Source organism: Pogoniulus pusillus, chromosome 38 (assembly GCF_015220805.1).
Source record: "Pogoniulus pusillus isolate bPogPus1 chromosome 38, bPogPus1.pri, whole genome shotgun sequence".
NCBI lineage: Eukaryota > Metazoa > Chordata > Aves > Piciformes > Lybiidae > Pogoniulus > Pogoniulus pusillus.
Genome location: NC_087301.1, coordinates 6,530,973 through 6,546,054, shown reverse-complemented (window position 1 = coordinate 6,546,054; position 15,082 = coordinate 6,530,973). Strand labels below are relative to the sequence as shown.

Sequence of the window (15,082 nt, the reverse complement as noted above, 5' to 3'; positions counted from 1 at the left end):
GGGGAGGGGAGGGGAGGGGAGGGGAGGGGAGGGGAGGGGAGGGGAGGGGAGGGGAGGGGAGGGGAGGGGAGGGGAGGGGAGGGGAGGGGAGGGGAGGGGAGGGGAGGGGAGGGGTAGGTTGGGCTGGATGAGCTTGGAGGCCTCTCCCAACCTGCTTGATTCTCATGCCCCCAGCCACACTGGGGGTGTCTGTAAGATGTCACCCTTGGCACTGCCCCCTCCACCAAAACCCCAGGGTGATGGATGGAGCTGCTGGGCTCTGTCCTGGGCACCTGGGACCCAGAGCTGCTGCTGTCTGGAGAAGAGAAACAGAACTCAACTGAGAGATCTTAGAGTGTTTTTAATTAACAGAAATGATAGGAGAGCACAGCAGCAACATGGCACAAACCCTGGCACCTGCCAGAGCCCCCTGTGCTGCAGCTGCTGCTGCTGCCACCCACAGCCAGCAGGTCCTGCAGCCTCTTGGCATCGCTCTTCTCCCCTGCCAGCACCACCAGGAGCCCAGCGGGCAGGGGGCTGAGGGCAGGCAGTAGCATTTACACCTGGTCTTAACTAAACACATTCCCCAGCAGCTCATCAACACCAATCTAATTAGGCTGTGCCAGGGCAGAGCTTAATTGCCAGTCCTTGACACAGGGAAGCTCTGTAAGCCTATTAGCTGCTGTAAGCCCATCACAGGCAGGAGCTGCTGCTGCTGGCAGAGGCAGGAGAGCAAAACTGGCAAACAAGGAGGAGAAAGAAAATGGTGTGGGGCAATTAGCAGCAAAATGCCTGACAAGTAAGCCTGGGGATTGTCAGTGGGAGCTGCCCAGGGAGGAAGCCTGGCACTGCCTGCTGGGATGGAGGTGGCAGCAGGAGGGATAGGTCACAGGGGCCTAGAGTCAGAGCTTAAGGTGGGTCAGAAGGGAGCTTAAAGTGCCAACCTCCCTCTGTGGGCAGGGACATCTCCCACAGGGGACACAGCCACAGGTTGCTCAGGGCTTCATCCAGCCTGGCATTGAACATCTCCAGGGAGGTTGTGGAGCACAACTTGTGCTCCCTGTGCTCCACAACCTCCCTGGCCAACCTGTGCCAGTGTTTCCTCACCCTCCCTCTCTGTGCTCCACAACCTCCCTGGGCAATCTGTGCCAGTGTCTCCTCACCCTCACTGCAAAGTTCTTACTCAAGTCTCCAGTCTCAGCCTGCTCTCCTCCAACTCCAATCCATTCTCTCTCATCCCATCACTCCCAGCTCCTTGTCCAAAGTCCCTTCCCAGCTCTCCTGGAGCCCCTTCAGGCACTGGAAGGTTGCTCTAAGGTCTCCCTGGAGCCCTCTCTTCTCCAAGCTGAACAGTCCCAACTCTCCCAGCCTGTCCCCACAGCAGAGGTTCTTCAGCCCCCTGATCATCTTTGTAGCCTCCTCTAGACCTTCTCCAGCAGTTCCACATCCTCCTTGCACTGGGGGGGGGCACTAGAACTGGGCACAGCACATTTCATCCCCACCCCCCCCACAGTCTGAGTCCTCCTAAGAGGGCAAAACCAGCCCCAAAACAGCAACTCACCAAAGTCCTGAAGTTCCAAGGAGGAAACTGGACCCAAAACTTGAGCATGGTGCCAGCAGCCACAACACTCAGGTGGCATCACCTGAACCAGGCACCATCCTGTGCCAAACCCTCAACCTCCCACTCACAGCATCACAGTATCATCAGGGTTGGAAGAGACCTCACAGATCATCAAGTCCAACCCTTTACCACAGAGCTCAAGGCCAGACCATGGCACCAAGTGCCACGTCCAGTCCTGCCTTGAACAGCTCCAGGGACGGCGACTCCACCACCTCCCCGGGCAGCCCATTCCAGTGCCCAATGACTCTCTCAGGGAAGAACTTTCTCCTCACCTCCAGCCTAAATCTCCCCTGGCACAGCCTGAGGCTGTGTCCTCTCGTTCTGGTGCTGGCCACCTGAGAGAAGAGAGCAACCTCCTCCTGGCCACAACCTCCCCTCAGGTAGTTGCAGACAGCAATAAGGTCACCCCTGAGCCTCCTCTTCTCCAGGCTAACCAGTCCCAGCTCCCTCAGCCTCTCCTCGTAGGGCTGTGCTCAAGGCCTCTCCCCAGCCTCGTTGCCCTTCTCTGGACACGCTCAAGCATCTCAATGTCCCTCCTAAACTGGGGGGCCCAGAACTGAACACAGCACTCAAGGTGTGGTCTAACCAGTGCAGAGTACAGGGGCAGAATGACCTCCCTGCTCCTGCTGGCCACACCATTCCTGATGCAGGCCAGGATGCCACTGGCTCTCTTGGCCACCTGGGCACACTGCTGGCTCATGTTCAGGCAGGTATCAATCAGCACCCCCAGATCCCTCTCTGTCTGGCTGCTCTCAGCCACTCCGACCCCAGCCTGTATCTCTGCATGGGGTTGCTGTGGCCAAAGTGCAGCACCCTGCACTTGGAGCTATTGAACATCATCCCCTTGGACTCTGCCCATCTGTGCAGGTGGTCAAGGTCCCACTGCAGAGCCCTTCTGCCCTCCAACCCAGCCACATCTGCCCCCAGCTTAGTGTCATCCACAAACTTGCTGATGACTGACTCCACTCTTCCCCCCCTCCCTCCATAAACCAACCCAGGCTTCTCGTTTGCTAATTAAACAGCACTAATGAGGAAATCAGGATGCAGGAGGTGCCCCTCCCGCCCTTATCAGCAGTCACAGGATGTTTACAATAATTTTTAATTTGGGCAATTATTAATCGTTTTTCTATCTGCCTCATTTGCATAATAATTACTCTGCTGGCTGTTTGCCGGGACTGTCACCGACAGTGCTTTCAATTAAATTAAGAGTTGAATACTCAGCTCTGGGAGGGTGGTTTGAGGTTTGTTTTTTTTTCCACCTCCCCACCCCTCTCTTAAGTCAAGTTGGAGCTAATCAAAGTTGCTGCTCCCTGCTGAGTGGCGAGGCCACTGCCCTGCCCGGGATGCTAATGAAGAGATCTGCTTCCCGGTGTCACAGCCTTCACTCCAGCCCTGCCTCATCCCAAAGGATCCCACCTGCTGTTTGCCAGCACTCTGCTGCCACAGCAGAGCTCTCCAAATTGCCTTCCTTCTCCCATTGCTCTGCTGGTTTGAATGGGGAGGAGAAGGCAGAGTGAAAACTGCTTCCTCCCCCACACACAAACACACCCAAACCTTGACTGGGGAACTGCAAAAGGTCATAGAATCACAGAATCAAGCAGGTTGGAAGAGACCTCCAAGCTCAGCCAGTCCAACCTAGCACCCAGCCCTAGCCAGTCAACCAGACCATGGCACTAAGTGCCTCAGCCAGTCTTTTCTTGAAGACCTCCAGGGATGGTGACTCCACCACCTCCCCTGGCAGCCCATTCCAATGCCAATCACTCTCTTTCTGGCAAGAACTTCCTCCTAAACTGGGGGGCCCAGAACTGAACACAGCACTCAAGGTGTGGTCTAACCAGTGCAGAGTACAGGGGCAGAATGACCTCCCTGCTCCTGCTGGCCACACCATTCCTGATGCAGGCCAGGATGCCACTGGCTCTCTTGGCCACCTGAGCACACTGCTGGGTGGCAGCTGTGTCCAGGCACTTCTCAGTCTGGTGGCTTTGCCACCCACCTCGGGCTGCTGCTGCCTGGATCCAGACTGTTGGATACTGCTTACAGTGCCAGGAACAGCCAAGCAGCAGAGAACTCTGTTTTCACTCCATGTATGGAATGTTTGGGGTGCTTTGCCCTGCAGCTGAGCAGAGCATGCCTGGCACATCCCCTGCCTAGCAAGGGATCATCACTGAATGCCTATTTCACCTTTGGGAGTAAAGCCTGCTGCTCCCTTAATTCTCTACTCAGCTTGATTGATAGTGGGGTAAAGCTGTGGCTGTAGCTTAGCCTGTGCCATTTCCTCACAAGAATCAAGCAGGTTGGCAGAGAGCTCCAAGCTCAGCCAGCCCAACCTAGCACCCAGCCCTGCCCAACCAACCAGACCACACTAAGTGCCCCAGCCAGGCTTGGCTTCAACACCTCCAGCCACAGCCACTCCACCACCTCCCTGGGCAGCCCATTCCAATGCCAATCACTCTCTCTGACAACAACTTCATCCTCACATCCAGCCTGAACCTGCCGTGACACAGCTTGAGGCTGTGTCCCCTTCTTCTGTCCCTAGGTGATTGGCAGCCCAACCCCACCTGGCTACAGCCTCCCTGCAGGCAGCAATGAGCTCTGCCCTGAGCCTCCTCTGCTGCAGGCTGCACCCCCCCAGCTCCCTCAGCCTCTCCTCACAGGGCTCTGCTCCAGGCCCCTCCCCAGCCTTGCTGCCCTTCTCTGAGCACCTTCACACACCTCAACATCTCTCTTGAATTGGACACAGTAAATGTGTCCACAACATCCTTTAAAGAATTCCCAATGGAATTAGAAGCTGTAACTAAACCTAAAGTAGTTCTGCAGATAGTCTGGGGGCAGGCCCTGCAAGAAAACAAAGTCATTCTATTTGTATCATTCCTGACTCTGCCACATCCATTCTCTGCCTCCATGGCACTCAGACAGAGACACATCTGGGATAGGGCAGCCCTGGGGATGCAGGATGCAGACTGAGGGCACAGCCTCCACTTCTCACTGCCCCAAGCAGGAGGAAGAGAGTCACAGAATGGCTCAGGGTAGAAGGGACCTCAGAAATCATCCACTCAAACCCCCTGCCATAGGCAGAGGCCTCTCAGCAAGACTTGGCTGCTCAAGGTCTCATCCAACCTGGCCTTGAACACCCCCAGGGAGGAGGCATCCACAGCCCAGCTGGAGAACACTCCTAACTGAGGAAGTGGAGCTCTGTGCTCCCACCAAAGCCCCACACTTCCTCCCACCTCCAAATCACTTTCCAGCCCTTCCCAGGGGACTGGAGGACAGCACAATCCCTGACCCTCCTCCTCCTCTCCCACAGGGAAAGAGCAGCAGCACACCAAACACAGTAAAAAAAGGCAGCTGTAATTGACAGGGGTACAGACAGCCCCAGGACTGCAACACAACAGGGGCAACACAAACCAGGGCAGCAAGCCTCCAGCCTCTCCCATTCAAGAAGCCTCTGTCCTTGTACTCCTCACCTGCCAGGACCCCCAGAGGGCTACTCTGACCACTGATGCCTGCACAAGACAAGCACTGCCATGGAAACTTGTGCCTGCCTTTCCCTCTGCACCCTGGGATGCAGAGCAGCTGGATTTGACAGCAGCTGGATTTGTTTCCACCACTGCTGTGCTCCCTGCCTGGGCCTCAGCTCTGAGCCCAACAAATTCTGCTGGGCAGCCTGGGGTTAGGGCTGGCACTGAGACAAGCCCCCAGGCAGCACTGGGGATGGACTCATCAGCTCGTAACCACCAGGGGATGCAACCTAAACCCCCTCCAGATGTTTTGCTTCCACAAGGAATGGACCCCAAAAGGGCTGCTGGGGCTCCTGAAGATTTCTCCTGTCAAAGGCAGCATTCTAGAGCAGGTGCTACAGAGAGGGAGCAGCCTCCTGCTCACACAGGACTGCAGCAGCTGAGCTTTGCTGAATCCATGAACTGAAGAGCAGCAAAACCATGACAGTTTGGGGCTACAGCTGCTCTCAGGAACAACTCCAGCCCAAGTGAAGCTCTGGAGCAGACTGGATGGGGCTTCACTTCTCCAGGAAGCAGGAGTTCAGCACTTTCACCACGAGGGAAAAACCTGAGATTTAGGACACCTGAAGGCTTGGGAAATGCCCTCAGAGGACAAAGCATTTGGCATCAAACAATTAAGAGGAGAGCTCCTGCAGTTTGGTAGAAGGAAAAGGACCAGAAAGGCATCTGCAGCCCCTCCAAGGAGAACAACAGAGAGCAGAGGTCACCACTCAGCCCCTGCAGTCTCCAGGCAGCGCCGCTGCAGTTTGTGCCTTCTCTGGCTCCTCCCTGGTCGCTCTCCACTCAGCTTTGCCTCTTGGGAGATGCTTCACAGGGATGCTGAGCACCAAGGACAGAGCTTGGTCGAGGCAGAGCCTGGCAGGGGAACTGCCCAAGCAGCAGCCCATGGTGGTTCCTCTACATGTCCTCCACACTCCACTTGTATGCCAGCTCCTGCACCGCCTTCCTGTTGGCCATCCTGGCGAAGCGCTGCTGCTCGAACCCATTGGACCTGCAAAGAGACACCAAGACCACCCTGGGCTGCTGTGCAGAAGCTTCTCCAAGGCAGTGACACTTTTGAGGAGCTTTAGGAGCTCTCCACCACTTTGACTCTGCTTCCACCTTGATCTGCAGCAAGCAACAGCAAGAAACAGGCTGACAGCACCACCCTTGCTCCCTCCTGCCCCAAAGGGGCACAAGTCGTCACCCACTGGCAACTGAGCAACTCAGCCTAGTGGGAAGTGTCCCTGCCCATGGCAGAAGGTTGGAACTGGATGATCTTCAAGGTCCCTTCCAACCCAAAGCATTCTGTGAGTCTATGAAGTGAGCACCTTCAGCCTCACTGGAGGCCTGGGTGGAAGGCTGGGGATGGATGAGGCAAACATCAGCTCCAAAGGGTAACTGTGAGGCTCCAGTGCTGGAGCACACCCAAGGACAGCCACAAGTTCCTTCTGACTGGCCTCCAGGGAGCACAGAGGTGGGCAAGGATGGGAAATGGCCTCAGGTTGCACTAGGGGAGGATTTGGTTGGAGGTTAGGAAAAATTCCTTCCCTGTATGAGTGGTCAGGGATTGGCACAGGCTGCTCAGGGAGGTGGTGGAGTCCCCCAGCCCTAGAGATGTTCAAGGAATCTATGGCCATGGCACCTGGGGTCATGGTTTGGTGGCCACAGTGATGTTGGGTTGCTGGTTGGCCTGGATGATCCTAGGGAGCTTTTCCAACCTTAATGACTCCACGACTCTAATGCCAACCACCTCACCCTCTGCTAGCTGGGAATCCTCACACTCAGAGCCCTGCAGCCACCCTCTGTGTGTTCCTGCTGGCACTGCCAACCCCCCTGGCCCAGCACATACCTGTCCACACCATCCCAGCGGTGCCCAGGCCAGATGTTGAACCTGTTGAGTGGTGGAGCTGGTCCCTTGTACCTCGGTTTTTCTAGGGACAGGAAGAGCAAACCCTGTTGACTCCCCTGCCATGGTCACCTTGTCCCCAGCCTCAGGGGTGTTCCCAGGCTGCCACCAGCCACACACGAGCCCAGCAGCATCTAAACCTTTCTTCTCTTTGTTCTCCTTGGCCTTCCTCTTCCTGATGAAGTCAGCCATGGGGTCTCCCTCCCTCTCCTGCTCCCGCAGCATTTGGTCCAGGTCCTGGTCATCAATGTACCGAGCCAAGGGCTTCTGCATCTCTTTGATGGCATCTTCCACGTTCTGCTGCTGCTGCCTGTCCTGGGCTAGCCTGCAGACAGGTACCAGGGTTCACCCCACAGCCAACAATCACCTGCTGGCCTCAGCTGCCAGCCTGCCTGCAGCATTCCCAGCACACATCCAGCCACAGAGGGGACACTGAGGGAATCAGGGAAGGGTGGAGCTTGGAAGGGATCTCTGGAGACCATTGAGTCCAAGCCCCCTGCTAGGAAGGTTGCACACAACCACCCTCGGGTGAGCTGGAAGTGTCTGCAGAGATGGAGCCTCCACCACCCCTCTGGGCAGCCTGCTCCAGGGCTCCAGCACCCTCACATCCAAAGGGCTCTCCCCCATGCTGCCACCCCAGCCTCAAACTCAGAGCAGTGGCACAGCACCCACACGCCGCTGGCAGGGGCACCACAACTGGGCTCAGAAGCAGGCAGTGAGGGGTCCCAGGCTGCAGCAAGGCCCCAGCCCCCCCCCCAGGGAGCTGTGAGCACCTCACCCTTTGCCCCACTTGGCATAGAGCTCGTTCCGCTCCGCCTCCGCCGCCGCCTTCTGCCTCTGCTCCAGCTGCTCCTGCGCCAGGTCCCTCCTGCGGCCAGACTTGTCCCGGAACACTGTCTGGGAATGCCTGGATTCCTCTGAGGGGGGAGCAGATGCCTCAGCTCAGGCCTGTTGGAATATCTGGTTCTCTCCAGACCATTCTGAGCCTCACTGCTGCTCATCCCAGCCTCTGAGCTGTCACAGCAGCGGTCTGGTTGGATGAGACCTTCCAGATGGAGTCCCCCAGCCAGGCCACGCTAAGCCATGGCTCTCAGCAGCACATCCACACAGCTCAAATCCCTCCATGGATGGGGACTCCACTACTGCCCTGGGCAGCCTGGTCCAGAGCTTGACAACAATTTCAGGGAAGATACTGTTCCTTGTGGTCCAACCTAAACCTTCCCTGGTGCAGCTTAAGGCTGTATCCTCCTGTCCCACCACTTGTCTCTTGGGAGAAGAGACCAACCCCAACCTGTCTCCAACCTCTTTTCAGGGAGGTGTGAAGAGCCACAAGGTGCCCCCTCTGTCTCCTTTTCATAGAATCATAGAACCAGTCAGGGTTGGAAGGGAGCACAAGGAGCAGCCAGTTCCAAGCCCCCTGCCATGCCCAGGGACACCCTACCCTAGAGCAGGCTGCACACAGCCTCAGCCAGCCTGGCCTCAAACACCTCCAGCCATGGGGCCTCAAACACCTCCCTGGGCAACCCATTCCAGCCTCTCACCACTCTCCTGTTCAACAGCTTCCTCCTCACCTCCAGCCTCACTCTCACCACCTCCAGCTCTGCTCCATTCCCCCGACTCCTGACACTCCCTCACACCCTCAAAAGTCCCTCCCCAGCTTTTCTGGAGCCCCCTTCAGATCCTGCAAGGCCACAGGAAAGTCACCTGGGAGCCTCCTCTGCTCCAGCCTGCACAGCCCCAACTCTTTCAGGCTGTGCTCACAGCAGAGCTGCTGCAGCCTCTCAGCATCCTCCTGGCCCTGCTCTGGACACTCTCCAGAATCTCCACAGCCCTCTTGTCCCAGGGGCTCCAGAGCTGGATGCAGGACTCCAGGTGGGGTCTCAGCAGAGCAGAGCAGAGCAGAGGGGCAGAATCCCCTCCCTGGCCCTGCTGGCCACACTTCTGCTGCTGCAGCCCAGGCTCTGCTTGGCTTTCTGGGCTGCAAGTGCACACTGCTGGCTCCTGCTGAGCTTCTCCTCCAGCAGCACCCCCAAGTCCCTCTCCTCAGGGCTGCTCTCCAGCCTGGATTTGTGCTTGGCATTGCCTTGAGCTAGCTGCAGGACCTAGCACTTGTTCTTGTTGAAACTCATGAGGTTCTTCAGACTACACAACCCCAGAACATCCAAAACGAGACAGGGTCACAGTTACAGCCCTGAGCTTCTACCCTGTGCCCCTTGAGTCTCAGGCTGCTGCTTCAGACCTCAGCAGAAGAGGACCTCCTCTGACCTGCCCTGATTTCACTGCTCAGAAATCACCACTCACAAATCTTTTGAGGCTCTGTGACCCTGCCCAGGGAATCCAGCAGCAAGCCCAGGTGCTGCTGCACAGCTTCCTTCTCCCCAACAGCAGGGTCTGTGTGCCCAGGCAGTGTCTGCAGTGCAGCCCCTACCTTCCAGGTGCCTGTTACTCCTCTCGTGCCTCCTCAGCTCCTGCTGCTCCCTCCACAGCACATCAGCTGACACCAGGCCAGCCTGGACCTGCAGAGCAAACAAACCCACCCAAGTCACTGCCAGCTGACAGCAGAGACAGCTTCAGAGCCACTTGGCTGGCACTCTCAAGAGCAACTTCCCCACACCTCCTGCAGCAGGGAGGGCTGAGCAGATCTTCTCTCTCGCCCTGCTCCTAATGCAGAGGCTCTGGCATGGCTGCAGGACAAATCTCCTCTCCACAGGGTGGAAAGTTCATAGTTTCATAGAATGGTTTAGGTTGGAAAGGACCTTAAAGATCATCCAGTCCTAACCCCTTTGCCATTGGCAGGGATACTTCCCACTAGCCCAGGCTGCTCAAGGCCTCATCCAACCTGGCCTTGATGAGCTTTTAGAGTTGTCTGTCCACAGCTTGAACACAAAGGTGACAGCTTTACCTTCCTGGGAGATCCCTTGGGGTCATGGTGCTGATGAGGAGAGGGCTCATGGGGACTCCTGGACCTGTGCTGCTCCTTCCCAGCAGGCAGGATCCGTCGTCGAGGGGATAAATCAGAGTCTGGAGATCTGCTGGGACTCCTCCTGAGTGCACCACACTTTGGGGAGCTGAGCCCACGAGCTGCACCCGAGGTGTTCCGGGCACCCCTTGGGGATGGAGACTCAGAGTCGTGCCTCAGCTTCTTGGTGGTTGGAGAAGCTCCTGCAGTGAAGACACAACCCAAACCTCACAGAACTGGGCAGGAGGAGTCCTGCAAGAGGACTAAACACAAGGGGGAAGGAGATTAAACCTAGAAAAATCCAGAGCTCAAGAGATGACAAAGCTGTAGGGAGAAGACAAGAGGCTGAATTCTCCTGCTTCTGAAGGAGTCACTGCCTGGAGACAGGCCAGAGATGCCCTTTGCCTCTTGGCCATGGGTAAACCTTGGCCAGCTGACTCCTAGGTGAGTTCTGGAGCAGCTGATCAAAACCAGGCTGACAAGCAGCTGGTGCCCCAACAGCAGTGCCAACCAACTCGCTGCCACTCGCTGACTGCAGGCTGGCAGCCCCACACCTCTCACCTCCTGGGAGCACACAAAGGTGCTCAGGGAGCAGGCAGGCAGCCAAGCCAGGCAGCAGCAGCTCTGCCACTCCCTCACCTTTTAGCCTGCTCTGCTTCCTCACACCAGGTGATCCACTCCTCTTTTTCCGGGGTGGCGACAGCTCCAAGCCAGGATCCTGCCTTGTTCTCCGGGGAGGGGACAGGTCTGGGCTGGCCTCATGCTTCTGACGCGACCAGGACTTGTCAGAGGCACCGCGTCTGAGCGGGGGCTGCTCTCCCTGCCCTGCCCCAGGCCTCTCGCTGCCCTTTCTCCCCACTGCTGAGCTGAGCCTTGCTGGGGAGACCTCAGGGGTGTCATGGCGCTGGCGCCTGGGGGGGGACAGGTCTGGAGAGTCGTGGCGCTGGCGCCTGGGGGGGGACAGGTCAGGGGAGTCGTGGCGCTGGCGCCTGGGGGGGGACAGGTCAGGGGAGTCGTGGCGCTGGCGCCTGGGGGGGGACAGGTCCAGAGAGCCATTGTGCTTCCTTCTGGGGACAGACTGGTCTGGGGAGTCATGGCGCTTCCTTCGTGGTGGAGACAGGTCCGGGCAGTTGTGGTGCTGGCGCCTAGGAGGGGACAGGTCTGGGGAGTCATGGCGCTGGCGCCTGGGAGGGGACAGATCAGGGGAGTCATGGCGCTGGCGCCTGGGAGGGGACAGGTCTGGGGAGTCATGGCGCTGGCGCCTGGGAGGGGACAGATCAGGGGAGTCGTGGCGCTTCCTTCGTGGTGGAGACAAGTCTGGAGAGTTGTGGCGCTGGCGTCTGGGAGGGGACAGGTCTGGGGAGTCGTGGCGCTGGCGCCTGGGAGGGGACAGGTCTGGGGAGTCGTGGCGCTGGCGCCTGGCAGGCAGGAGGTTGGCAGAGTGGTTTCCACCTCGCCTGGCAGGGGACAGGTCTGGGGAGTCATGGCGCTGGCGCCTGGGAGGGGACAGATCAGGGGAGTCGTGGCGCTTCCTTCGTGGTGGAGACAAGTCTGGAGAGTCATGGCGCTGGCGCCTGGGAGGGGACAGGTCTGGGGAGTCGTGGCGCTGGCGCCTGGGAGGGGACAGGTCTGGGGAGTCGTGGCGCTGGCGCCTGGCAGGCAGGAGGTTGGCAGAGTGGTTTCCACCTCGCCTGGCAGGGGACAGGTCTGGGGAGTCATGGCGCTTCCTTCTTGGTGGAGACAGGTCCGGGGAGTCGTGGCGCTGGCGCCTGGGAGGGGACAGGTCCGGGGAGTTGTGGCGCTGGCGCCTGGGAGGGGACAGGTCCGGGGAGTTGTGGCGCTGGCGTCTGGGAGGGGACAGGTCCGGGGAGTCGTGGCGCTGGCGCCTGGGAGGGGACAGGTCCGGGGAGTCGTGGCGCTGGCGCCTGACAGGCGGGAGGTTGGCAGAGTGGTTTCCATCCTGCCTAGCAGGGGACAGGTCCGGGGTGTCGTGGCGCTTCCTCCCCGGTGGGTTGGTGTCTGGGGAGCCCTGGCGCTGGCGCCTGGCAGGGGATCTGTCCGCGTCGTGCCGCAGCTTCCTTGCTGGGGAGCTGTCCGGGGAGCCGTGGTGCTGGCGCCTGGCGGGGCAGAAGGTGACAATCTGAGTTAGGTCGCTTGCGTTCTGCGCTCTCCAGACGGGAAGCAAACCCCAGAAGCCAGCAGTGCTGGTGCAGGAGGAAAACTCCTCTGAGCTGACATCCACACGATTGGGCAGCTTTGTGGAGTGCCCGCAGTTGATCCCAAAAGCCCTCTGAAGCAACCTGGCTCATGGGAGAGCTCCAATCTTATGTCTTTAAAAGGAGGCTGGATGAGGCACTTAGTGCCATAGGTTAGTTAATTAGAAGGGTTAGGGGACAGGTTGGACCTAGAGGTCTTTTCCAACCTGGTTAATTCTGTGATTCTAGGGACACCTGTGGCATTCAGGCTAGAAATGTCCCTCCACTTTGTGCCCTTGTATCAGCACCACCTCACATGGCAGGACCCCACCACACTCCCACAGAGCCTGGGTGCTGTGCAACCTCAGAACATCCCACAGATGCTCTCAGAAAAGGGCTGGGTGGTACCACCACCACCCTCAGCACTCTGCTGAGCTCCACTGGCTCATCTCCCAGGTGTCTCTGGCACACTCAGAACTCAACCAGCAGGGGAGTGCTCAGTTGGAGCTGCATACCTCGTGGTGGGCTTGGCAGGTACTGAAACACCTGAGCTCTGCGAGTCCTCGTTCTGGTCTGAAGGGAGACAAGCAAGAAGGTCACCACCGTCAGGCTTCTGTGGCTCAGCATCTCTTCAGCAGCTCAAGGACTGATTCCCCTTCAGCCACCACTGTGTTTAACTTGCAATGACCTTGTCTAGAGCAGTCAAACACTCAGGAGGAGAGGGGGGAAATGGTCTGCTGTGCTCTCACCTCCCAGAAGCTTCCACTTAGCGTTAGTTCGGAACTCCTCCATCAGCTTCACTTCCTCAGGGCGCTCATCGATGAACTCTGCCACCTGAGCACACAGAGAAGGTGGCTTTGGGGAGAGAAGGGATTCCTGCCCTCTAGCACCAACCCTCACACCTAACTGCTCTGATGGGTGACCATCATTTAGCTGCCTTTCTGCAGGGCTGGGAAGGGTCTCAAAGCTGTTTCCCAAGGCTCTCAACTCCCAGCGCTCACCTCTTGGCTGCCAAATTTCCACGCCACAAAGCACACTGCAGAGGTGTGCTGGTTGGAGGCTAAGTGGAATATTTTAGTGGGGAAAAGGTATCTTACAGGCTGTGAAAAGAAAGCAGTGCTGATGTCTATTGCACTCACAGGCCTGCTGAGATGTATAAGACACAGTGTCTCTGTGTCTGGGAGTCTGTGCTTCTCCCTGGGCTGCTTCTGTGTACCTAATCCTTCTGCTCCTAACCCCCCTTGCCAATCCTCCAAACTCACCTTGCACATAAGGCAAGCTCTGGGATAAGGAAGAAGGGTGGAAAGAAGGTGAAAGGGTGGTTGGGAGCCTCTCCTGGGGACTCTGGTTTCTGGGAGGGCTGTTGTGTTTCTGTATGACCTTTAACTTGCCTATAGCTGTAAACACTGTGGGCATCTGCTTGTATCTTGTGCTAAGCTGTGGCCATAAAGCTTCATTCCTTCACTTCCAGCTTGGCTGAGTCTAGTCTGGGTGAGTAGGGGGGATGAGTAACTCCCAAACCATCACAAGTGGTCAGCAGGCTCCTGCAACCCACAGGTACCTTCTGCCTCACCTTAAGCAGCTATCTTAAGGCCCTCAAGGCTCTATCATGTGCTTCTGGCACTTGTAAAGGCTACTTTAACCTACAGGGAACTAATCCAACCACTTTGTGCTTCAAACAGGAATCTCCCCTGCCCCTATCCCCTGCCCCTATCCCCTGCCCCTGCCCCTCAAGTTGTGCCAGGGAAAGTTTAGGCTGGATGTTAGGAGGAAGTTGTTGTCAGAGAGAGTGATTGGCATTGGAATGGGCTGCCCAGGGAGGTGGTGGAGGCACCGTCCCTGGAGGTGTTCAAGCAAAGCCTGGATGAGGCATTTGGTGCCATGGTCTGGTTGACTGGGCAGGGCTGGGTGCTAGGTTAGGCTGGATGAGCTTGGAGCTCTCTTCCAACCTGCTTGATTCTATGATTCTATCACAGAACCTACCAAGAGAGGCAGGTGAGGATGAGTTTCAGCAAGCCCTTCCCCAAAAGAGCCTCCATGGTGACCATAAATCTGGTTCCTGAAACCACTTCTGACTGCAATTTTCTGCTCACCACAGGCATGTCTGCTTCATCCTCCTCCTCTTCCTTCTCTTGGACAGCAGCAATGCTATTCCAGCTGACATCATCATCCACGATCCTCATCCTGAGAGCGGGGAGAAGGAGCACTGCCGTCAGGTCACCGGCAAGGAAGGCAGCAGCCTGGGTCCCGTCAGCCGGCCCAAAGGTGGGGACGGCAACGGGAGGAGTTCTGAGCTAGGGGTGGGCATTTCTGGCTTGGGAGGGGGGGCGGGGGAAGAAGATCCGAGCCGAGGGAGGATCCCAGGCATTTCTAGCCAAGGAAAACGCTCCTGGAGAGCCCCGACGAGGCCAAGAGGGTCCTGGCGGCAGCCCCTAGGCAGAGACCCACAGACACGCACCGCGGCGGGTAGGGCCTGCGGCGAGACGCGGCAGCTGGCGCAGGCCGCGGCCTCTCCTTTCCCCGCGACTCACCCGGTCCTCCCGGCACCACCCGGCGGCTTCTTCTTGCGGCGGCGGCGAGGCTGGGCGGCCTCGGCGGCGGGAGGGCCGCTCAGGTACCGCCGCAGGTACTCGGCCTTGGACAGGCCCTGCGCCGCCATTCTGCCGTCGGCCGGAAGTGACGCCAGAGCGCCCAGGGCGGAGCTAAAGCGGATGTGGGCGGGGCCGGGCGGAGCGCAGGCGCCTGTGGGCGGGGCCGGGCGGAGCGCAGGCGCCTGTGGGCGGGGCCGGGCGGAGCGCAGGCGCCTGTGGGCGGGGCCGGGCGGAGCGCAGGCGCCTGTGGGCGGGGCCGGGCGGAGCGCAGGCGCCTGTGGGCGGGGCCGGGGCGGAGCGCACGCCCCTGTGGGCGGGGCAGGGGCGGAGC

At 58.5% G+C, this 15,082-nt stretch overlaps 1 protein-coding gene across 2 annotated transcripts; it reads right to left on the bottom strand.

Annotated features, from left to right (window-relative positions):
- Window positions 1-4,927: 4,927 nt before the first annotated feature.
- BUD13 (BUD13 homolog) lies at window positions 4,928-14,866 on the bottom strand. 2 transcript variants are annotated; one of them, XM_064173148.1, is made up of 12 exons: window positions 14,692-14,866; window positions 14,254-14,344; window positions 12,910-12,994; window positions 12,676-12,733; window positions 10,969-12,082; window positions 10,605-10,890; window positions 9,909-10,168; window positions 9,435-9,522; window positions 7,785-7,923; window positions 7,147-7,331; window positions 6,950-7,031; window positions 4,928-6,109 (listed from the first exon to the last, which is right to left on the bottom strand). In XM_064173148.1, exons 1-12 carry the CDS (start codon window positions 14,817-14,819, stop codon window positions 6,016-6,018), a joined length of 2,610 nt encoding a protein of 869 aa, XP_064029218.1. In that variant the 5' UTR covers window positions 14,820-14,866; the 3' UTR covers window positions 4,928-6,015. The 2 variants fall into 2 exon arrangements, with proteins under 2 accessions (XP_064029218.1, XP_064029217.1); XM_064173147.1 differs by having other exon boundaries at window positions 10,605-12,082.
- Window positions 14,867-15,082: the final 216 nt, after the last annotated feature.